Source organism: Carassius gibelio, chromosome B25 (assembly GCF_023724105.1).
Source record: "Carassius gibelio isolate Cgi1373 ecotype wild population from Czech Republic chromosome B25, carGib1.2-hapl.c, whole genome shotgun sequence".
Lineage (NCBI taxonomy): Eukaryota > Metazoa > Chordata > Actinopteri > Cypriniformes > Cyprinidae > Carassius > Carassius gibelio.
Window position 1 is genome coordinate 4,572,132 of NC_068420.1, and position 10,122 is coordinate 4,582,253.

Here is a 10,122-nt window from a genome sequence, read left to right on the forward strand (position 1 = left end):
GGGAGTTGGTTCAAAATATTGATTCATATGATCAAATTGCTTTGTATGGACAGTTGTGATTCATTTGAGCAAAATACTAATACACTATATATAGATTTGTTTGGACTCTTTAATGAACTGAATCAGTTCAAAATACTAATTCAGTTGAGTGAATAAGACTGTTCATTTACTGTTCAAAACAGTGGTTTATAAGAGTTCAAACCCTGGTTCATGTGAGCAAATTGCTAGCTTCAGATTATTCATTTAATCAACCAGTTCAACTGAGCCATTAAAAGAATTGCGTATTTGGTTGATTGGCGATTCATTTGATCAAATGATCTGGACAAAATTGAATCAAACCATTCATAATAGTGATTCATTCACGGAAAATGATTCTTTTAGTGAACCGGATCAAAATGTTAATTCACTTTATTTAGTGGCTCATTTGAGCAGTTCAAAATAATGATAATGAATTAAAGTGTTGTTCTGAAATGTGCAGCTTGACAGAAAACGAAAGAGCACGAGACAGAGATTGCTTCGATCTGTAACTCTACAGGAAACCAGCATCGTCCAGCGGCTGGAGCACTCTCCGTCTCTCTTCCAGCCCTGAAGGAGCGAGCGTTTCCTGAAAGTGACAGCCACGCTCCTCTGTGACGCTCCAGTAACAACAAACCCTGATCCAGCGCTCCACTGTCACCCCTGCACCTGTGAGCCTGTGGAAATGCTATCAAACGGGAAGAGTTCAACACAGGGCAACAGTCTTTAGCTTGCTTTCTCGAAGACAAAAAAAGTAGGAATTCCAACACATTCCAGCCTTATAGAATTTTCCAGTTTAAAAACAACAGGATTTTATTCCATTATTCTATTCCAGATCATTTAATACAGCAGATTTATGTCACATTATACAATTACAGTATTGCACACTGGTGTATTTCACTTATGCATCATAGGCTCTCGTGGATTAATGCTTTTATATGTGCATTGTGTGAAAAGGGCCTTCAACACGAAACTGTTTCTGATTACAGTTACAAATAGAGAGAGATAAAGAGAGAGAGAGAGCAATTCCTGACACAACAAAATCCACTCAATAAAACAGAAATAAAAACATGTTTCCAATCCCCGAGTTATTGTGCAATTTCATGCAATTTCTTTGTCCGAGGGGACGGGCTACTACAGCAATTCCCATCCGAGTGGAATAACTTGCAAATAGAGGAGTAATGAATTCCGTGTGCCAGAGACATGGAGCGAGAGGGGGAGGGAGGGACACACACACACACACACACACACACAGAGTTCACTGGCCAAACGCTCACTGTCAGCCCTGGAAAACACAGTGACAGTTACATTTCCACTTTCTGTGAGGTGCTTCCCGTGCAGCAGGGTGGAAAGTTGAAATCTCACTGGCATAAACACAGCTGAAGTAATCCTGTTTGTGTGTGTGTGTGTGTGTGTGTGTGTTTAGCTGTACTATAAGAGCAGATTTTCCCCAGGCATCGCCTGAATCTGACTAAACCTCCCTTAGAGTGCATAGCAATATCCTTAAAATAAAAAATAAATAAAAAAAGTGTGTGTGTGTGTGTGTGTGTGTCTGTGTAGCAATTTCTTTAAGATATATATTATTTTACTTTTTATGATATAAATATATTTTTTTACACACACACACACACACACACACATATTTACATGTATATATATATAATTGTATTATCATTTTAATTTAACTTGTATTAAAATAACTTGAACTGAAATTACATTTATAAAATGTATACAGCAATAAAAATATAAAAATTAAAAACACACGCAACAATCGAACTAAAACTTGCAGTAAAATGAAAATGAAAACTGAAAGTATAAGCCAATCCAAAATATGAAAAAAATAATAATAATAATATCTCAAATCATACCAAAATAGTACTGATAGTGCTAAAGTCACTAGAAAAAGACAAACAAAATGTTAAAACATGATCATTTATTTAATCTTTAAAATCCAAAAATGATCTAATAAGTGGAAAAAAATAGAATAGGATATGTTAGAATAAATTAAATGTAATTTATTTCATTTTATTTTATTCACTTTCTTTTTACATTTAAAGGACAGTTCCCAAACTGAGTCAAAAAAAAAAAAAAAATACAACAACTACGACACCATCACTGGAGCTAAGAAGAATGACTTTAAAGCTTTTGACTGAAATTTTATTCATTTCAGTTTTATTCTACAGTAGCTAGCAAAGGAAAATGTGTGTTTATGTGTAGTTTGAAGTCACCAGAAGTTAACAAAATCAGACAAAAGGTAAAACATTAATAAAGTAAAAAAGTGTTGCTTTTTTAATAGTTTTTTTTAAAGCTTTCTTTTTGGTCTAGGGTTGGTCTGAAGCCTTTTCAATTACCTTTATATAAAACTAATACAAGCCTGTGTGTGTGTGTGTGTGTGTGTGTGTGTGTGTGTGTGTGTGTGTGTGTGTGTGTGTGTGTGTGTGTGTGTGTGTGTGTGAATACTAAGGTATAAGCCCTGAGATGCAGTAAAGCCACAGCACAACCTACTGGAAGATGCTGATAATTATGTTAATTGTGTATGTGTGTATTTTGGGGTCTTCACAAGTAAAAAAAAACACATAAAATAAATGTTATTAAAAATTAGGCAGCATACTCAATAGGCCTCAAAATCAATGAAAAACTGCATCTAATCGGAATAAGATCCATAAACACAGCAGAGTTAAAGAGCATCTGGGTTGGTTTTGTTTTGAGCTAAACAGCCTACGTTCTGCTAAAGTCTGACTAACACAAACACAAACACACCTGACCAGCACCAAACTGCTCTCTGTCCCACCAGAACACAGTCCAGCAGGACACAAGACTACACAAGCTGGCCAATCGGGGGTTAAAAAGGTCAACAGGGAACCTCTACACACATGGAACAAGGTTTATGACCCTTGGCTTAAACGCCGAGGTTGGATCACTTAGCTGATTGCAGTTGAAGAGCTGTTATTTTACACCTGCAAGTGGTTGTAACACAGAGAAAACACACGGATCTGCCACAGGACGGCCCGCCGGACTCATGTCCCTTCATTTCTCTCAGTCAAGTCATGTATATAATAATCATTCATTTTTTTATTATGAAAACAAGTCATTTATTGTATTATAAATTATTTTAAAAAAGTAATTAAATAAAATAAAATATTTAATTTGCAGATCACAATAATAGATTGTTATTATTATAATTATTAACCTGATAACCAATTAAATAAAAACTAGAATTTAAAAAATGTCAAAAATATTTTGCCTGTACACACACACATATACAAATTGTTATGCTGGTATTGGAATTAATAAAATACATTTTACTACTGTTATTATTATTATCAGCCTATAAAATTAAAAGATAAAACTTTTTAAAATATTTTGTCTAAAGTTTCAATAAATTGTTCCATTTAATATATGTACATAATGTCTAAATATTTTGTTTACACACACATTTATACATATTCACACACACACATTTATACATATTCACACACACACACACACACACATTTATACATATTCACACACACTCTAAGTGTTATACTGATTTTAGATTTTGTTAAATATTTATTAGTAGTAGTAGTAGTAGCAGTAGTAGTAATACGAATACTTACCAATTACATAAAAAAAATTAACTTTTTAATGTTTTGTCTAAAGTTTCAATAGACTGTACCATTAAAAATATATATTTGTATAATGAATATATTCTTTCATATGTCAGTCTTTTTAGGGTTAATATCAAGTTCTGTTCTAGTCGGAGGCCTCACGCTGAACATGCATTAAACAGCACTAGACAGATGTAGAGATGTAAAAACAAACACCCTCCTTCTGATCTGTTGTTTTCCTCCTCAGTCGCCCGATGAACCATGGTGTAACAGGCCAGCTAATAAGATCTATAAGCAGGAAATGATGTCACCACATGACCTCATGAGTGTGTATTTTTAGAGGTTTTCATCTCACGATGACTCAGAGACTCTCTGGGCTGGATTTTCTCGTTCGTTAATGACTTCGCTAAAACATGCTAGACTTGAGTTGTGTGTTTTGAAGTTCACACGGACAAAGAGTCACGCAACCTTGACTTTGGTTTGGAGAAAACATTGATCGTATCGACTGTAAGTCTGTGTTGTTAATTAACAGCTAAATCATATAGTCATTTTCCTACATCTTGCTCCAAAGACAGCATTCCTTAAGGGCCCTATGAAATCAGTTTTATATTTTCCTACTTTATTTTATACCCAAATTATTTTTCTGGATTACTGTATGTTGTTTCAGTTGAAGTTTTTCATTATTAAAATATAATAATAGCAAAATGTAACAGATCATTTTATTTTCTTGCAAACAAAGTGCTGCACGCTAGAGGTTTACTGCTAAGATTAAAACATGGAAGCAAATTGGAGAATTATTTAAAAGAAATAGTTTGTTTAAAAGTTAATTATATATATATATATAGATTTATATTAGATTTATATATATTATATTATATTATATATATTTATATTAGATTTATATATATATTTATATTATATTAGATATTAGATTTATTCATCCAAAATTCTGAATTCCAAAAATCCAAATTGTACTGTAAATTCCATTCTTATGACTGAATTCCATCTATGTTTTTCTGCATTATTAAAATGTTAGGACTCTACATCCCCAGGTCCTGATGAGGGAAAAGTCCTTATCTGTTGTTATAAATCAGTGGCTTTATCGTCGGAGCAGATCCCACGATCTTGGCAGGACTTATCTTTGTTTTGTCTTTTCTTACAGGACACTGGCTGTGATAAATGTGTGTGATAACACTGAGCTGAGCTGTATTCCTGTGTGTGTGTGTGTGTGTGTGTGTTGTGAACATCAGAGACGCTGCTGCTCTATCAGTTTGTTGTGTCTCATCTCTGTGTGATCAAAGGCACACAGGAAGTGCACTGATGCACTGGTCACTTCCCGAGCATCACATTCAGGGTGTTGATCTACAATCAGAATCTGTTAAGTGGGTATTTACTGCTAAAGGGCCAGACTTTAGGGCCATACTGTAGCTTTGTCCCCTCTACTTACCTATAAATCTAATTTATTTATTATTTTGCATAGTATGAACTGGACGAATGTGACGCTGGAGCTCAAGAGATCAGCTTCCTGACACAATTACATTATGCAATCTAATAAGAAAGAGACAAATCATTAGATGGAACAATATTGTTCACAGAACAATACAACTAATTACGTATATATAAATATTATAGTACATATAATATACACATATAAACAAACTACACCTTTTATTAAAAAAATGGCTTGTTCTCTTTATTAATAAATAAAATCTAAAAATATGTAAATTAGTATTTATATTGAATACATGATTTATGTTTACTAAAAAAATAAATAAACAAAGAATAACTAATAATAGCTAATAAAATAAATAAACAAAAATAAATAAACAGACTATTATTTTGATAATAATCAAAATATTTTTATTTATAATAAGTAAAACTAAATGTTTTAAATAAATACATATGCATATGATAAATAAGTGAGTATTATGTTTATAATAAATAAATAATTATTTTTTAATGAGTAAAATGAATTATAATTATAAATAAACAAACAAAAACAAATTTACTATTAATTTTATTATAATCAAAAGAAAATTTGAATCAATTAAGTCAATATTGCAAAGTCAATGGTCTCTGTTGGTCACAAAGTCCATTATAGCTTGCAATTTGGTTTATAACTGTATATCTGTATTATAGGTATATAATATGATGGTTTATAACTGTATTCTAGGTATATAAAATAATGTTTTATATTATGTTCGAGAGTTCTGAGCAGGTTCCCGAATAATTTGAGTCAGTTCGGGAGTTCGTAGAGGGTTCGCGAATCATTTGAGTCAGTTCGGGAGTTCAAAGCGTGATCGCGAATCATTTGAGTCAGTATGGGGATCGCGAATCATTTGAATCAGTTCGGGAGTTCGGAGTGGGTTCGCGAATCATTTGAATCAGTTCGTGAGTTCGTAGCGGATTCGCGAATCATTTGAATCAATTCGTGAGTTCATAACGGGATCGCGAAAATTTTTAGTCAGTTCGAGAGTTCGGAGCAGGTTAGCGAGTCATTTGAGTCAGTTTGAGAGTTCGGAGCGGGATCGCGAATCATTTGACTCAGTTTGGGGATCGCGAATCATTTGAGTCGGTTTGGGAGTTCAGAGCGGGATCGTGAATCATTTGAGTCAATTCGGGAGTTCAAAGCGGGATCGCGATCATTTGAGTCAGTTTGGGAGTTCGAAGCGGGTTCGCGAATCATTTGAGTCAGTTTGGGAATCGCGAATCATTTGAGTCAGTTTGGGAGTTTGATACGGGATCACGAATCATTTGAGTTAGTTCGAGTGTTCGGAGCGGGTTCGCGAATCATTTGAGTCAATTTGGGGATCGCAAATCATTTGAATCAGTTCGGGAGTTCGTAGCGGGTTCGCGAATCATTTGAGTCAGTTTGGGAGTTCGGAGAGTGAATCATTTGAGTCAGTTCGGGAGCTCGGAGCAGGTTCGCGAATCATTTGAGTCAGTTTGGGGTTCGCGGATCATAGCTGTATATGGATAGGCAATTTTTAACTAATTTAGTAGCTTCATGGATGCATGTGAATGATTACAAAATTCAGGATATGGGGGTTAGAAAATGTATATATTTATATCATTTTATGTAGTTAATCAATATGATACGAAGAGTGCCATTTCCGTTTTTCTCCAAAAATCAGCATGATTAAAATGTGATGTTAAGTTATTACAAACAATAATTTAATTACAAATACAAAATGTTGCAGAATAATGTAATATATGAATGAATAATAGCTTAAAGAACCTTTACCCAAAAGGGTTCTTTCTTATCACTGTAAAACCCATTTAGCATAAAAGGTTCTTTGGAGTTGAGTAAAGAACACTGGTTCTGTATAGAACCCCAATGAACCTTTTTTTCTAACAGTGTAGGTATATGATGGTTTATAACTGTATTCTAGGTTGCCAGTTGGTTTGTCACTGTAAATCAGAAAGGCACAATGATGAGAGCTTCATTAACCCTTGCAGGACAACCTGTAGATCGGGAAAACTCTATGGGAACCGCACCGTTTATTAGGAGAACTAAGAAAACAAGAGCTGGAAAGAGCAAAGATGAGAGTGAAACAGCTTGCATTTCTTATTCATAAACGCATAGATCAAAGCCTCTTCGGTAACGTCACATTACAGCACTGAAACACTTCTTTCTCTCCAGAAGACTGCTTTAACCTCCCAACAGCACCTCGGCCTGCGCTCCTGCTCGTATACACCTGGAGCTGAGAAAGGGCCGACTTTCATCACCCAGCCAGACTTATTGGAAGAATTATTAGTGGCACTTAGAGCCGAGACCCCTGGGAAAGGCTTAATGAGGGCTGTATGGCTCTGGTTATGAGCGGCAAACACACTAAAGCAGAATCTGGACCCTCCAGACGCCTGTCTTCCTTCAGTCACAGACAGTTTTAAGACCCCACTGCTAGAGAAAACTCAGAGTAGAAACAGTGTGGGGTATTATAATAAATAACATTCATGATAACTTCATGCAAAAATAACACAACGGTTGATGCAAAAGTAAAAAGTAATTTTCCTGGCTAAAATATATTTGAAATGTACACACACACACGTAACAATATATATATATATATATATATATATATATATATATATATATATATATATATATATATATATATATATATATATATATATATATATATATATATAAACACATTTTTAAATAATAATTATAATAATTATTTTCATAATTTTTTTATTAACTATTTCTTAATTTTCCTGGCAAATAGTTATATACAATAGAATATATTTGTAAAAAATAAAAATAAAAATTAAAATACATTTAAAATGCAAATCAACAATTATTAAAAAGAATTATGGAAAGTTATCCTTTTAAATGTTTATGTAATATTTATATATTTTAATTGACAATATAACAATATAAATATAAACAATATAATTCAACATTAATTAGCAATGTATCATTTTAAAGGCCATTTCTGTACATCTTTAAAAACATAAAATAAGACATCAAAAACACTTTTATATTCAATAATCTTGATTTTACCTGAAATTATTATATATAATTCCACGGGCAAATGGATATGAAAAATAGTGAAGTATATATAGTTTTTTAACTAAAAAAAAAAAAAAAAAATTCTAAAATATAGTAGGGATATTTATCAGTTTAAAAATTAATGCAATATTTATATATTATAATGTAAAATACATTTTACAATATAAATTAGCAATATATCATTTTGAGGTAATTTCTGTGTATTTTCAAATAAATAATTAAAATATTAGAACTTATTAGAACACTAGTACTGTAGCATAATACAGAAATAACTGACTTTGACCCATTTTTAGCTTCTGAAAATACTAGCGCTCTAATCATTTTCATGCAGAAAAACACACTTTTAAAAAACAGGATTTTTATTCAGGTGATCCTGGTCTCTCTTAAACACACCAGCCAAAATCCTTGAGTAGATTATTGCTAATCGGATCAACGAGCTCTTTTTCTATCATTTGGTGTTCCTCATTAGGCCTCAGATGTCCTGGACTCCTGAAGAACACAGCACCGACTGCAAACACTTAGTGTAATGAAGCATCAATCCCCTGAACACAACCGTAAACTCTGCTCGGAAACGGCATTACCGCCACATCTGCAAGAAATATGGAAGCTCTGAAGCACAAAAAAACATCTCGCAGGCCCAAAAAGCCACATAAACAAGACGTTAAGCCTCTCAGCGGTGTGTGAGCGGATCTGATGAACCGAGGCCAGCTCCAGCATATAAGAGCCGTGCTTCAAGCTGGCTGCTTTACCAGTAGTAAAGCAGAATGGCATTCTTCCACATGACACACTGGATTTCAGTAGTTTACTGCATGCACAGTAAGAAAATGTTCTGAATAGCTGGTGATTAGACACAGATGCACTTGTACTTACTTCTGCTCTGATTTGGGAGGGGTTTCTGCAGAATGCATTTAAATATGTTGCTGCAGTCATATTTAGTAGCTGAAAGTATCAAACTTACCGAACTATATGTTAACAGCTTTTTCCCAGAACATATTCCTCAGGATGACCAGTTAGATTTGGCAAAAACCAGTGTGGAATCATGTATCCCACAATGCAATGCATTCAACACTTCATTTGCAGTGTTACAAAGAATTATCAACCATGCTTTTTAACATATTTTACTTAACTCACTTAATCTAAAATAAAATAAAATAAAATAGTTTTATAGATATAGATAGATAAAAAAAATATTAATAATGAAAAATAATTATATTTATAAAAATAAACCAGAAATTATAACTATATTGGTGCTTAATAATTTTCTTGGATTTACATTACATCTGTGATTTAATTTCAGATTAGTGTTCATTATTAACTTAATTAAGCAGTAAAATATAGAAAAATATCAAACAAAAAATATGTAAACATATCTAACTACTATTATTACCAGCATGACATTACTAAGATCAATCGGGAGACTTTTGTTTTGGTAAAAATGTATATAGAAAATAATAATAAAAAAGTTATAGTATAATATATAAATATAAAAAAATATAAATAGTAAACAGAAATATGTATAAGTAGCTAACTACTTTTTATAACATCACTAAGATAAAATGGTGGAAAAACATTATGAAAAAAATTTCTATATATAATAATAAAAATATAATATAATATTAAATATAAATATAAATATGAAAAGAATTGATGTAAATATTAAACAAATATGGAGAGGGAGAAAAATGGTAAATATGAATTAAATAAAAATCTAATATTAAATATTAATATTAAAAATAAACAAAGAAGTAGCTAACTACTTTTTACTGCCAAAGACTTTTTAAAAATACATTATTAAGAACTAAAGGGATTATAAATTGTTACATAAAATAATGTAATTAATAATAATTTAATGCAATTAATAATAATAATGCAAACATAAAATACATAAATTTAAAATATATATAATATAATATAATATAATATAATATAATATAATATAATATAATATAATATAATATAATATAATATAATATAATATAATATAATATAATATAATATAAT

At 31.9% G+C, this 10,122-nt stretch overlaps 1 protein-coding gene across 1 annotated transcript in view; it reads right to left on the reverse strand.

The window, feature by feature from the left end:
* Window positions 1–529: 529 nt before the first annotated feature.
* kcnq1.2 (potassium voltage-gated channel, KQT-like subfamily, member 1.2) overlaps window positions 530–10,122 on the reverse strand; it is a 35,319-nt gene continuing 25,726 nt past the window's right edge. The window contains exons 13-16 of the mRNA XM_052597267.1: window positions 8,771–8,926; window positions 8,515–8,610; window positions 7,276–7,503; window positions 530–692 (exon numbers count right to left, since the gene is read on the reverse strand). Coding sequence (XP_052453227.1) covers window positions 530–692; window positions 7,276–7,503; window positions 8,515–8,610; window positions 8,771–8,926 — 643 coding nt within the window. The remainder of the gene's footprint in view (window positions 693–7,275; window positions 7,504–8,514; window positions 8,611–8,770; window positions 8,927–10,122) is intronic.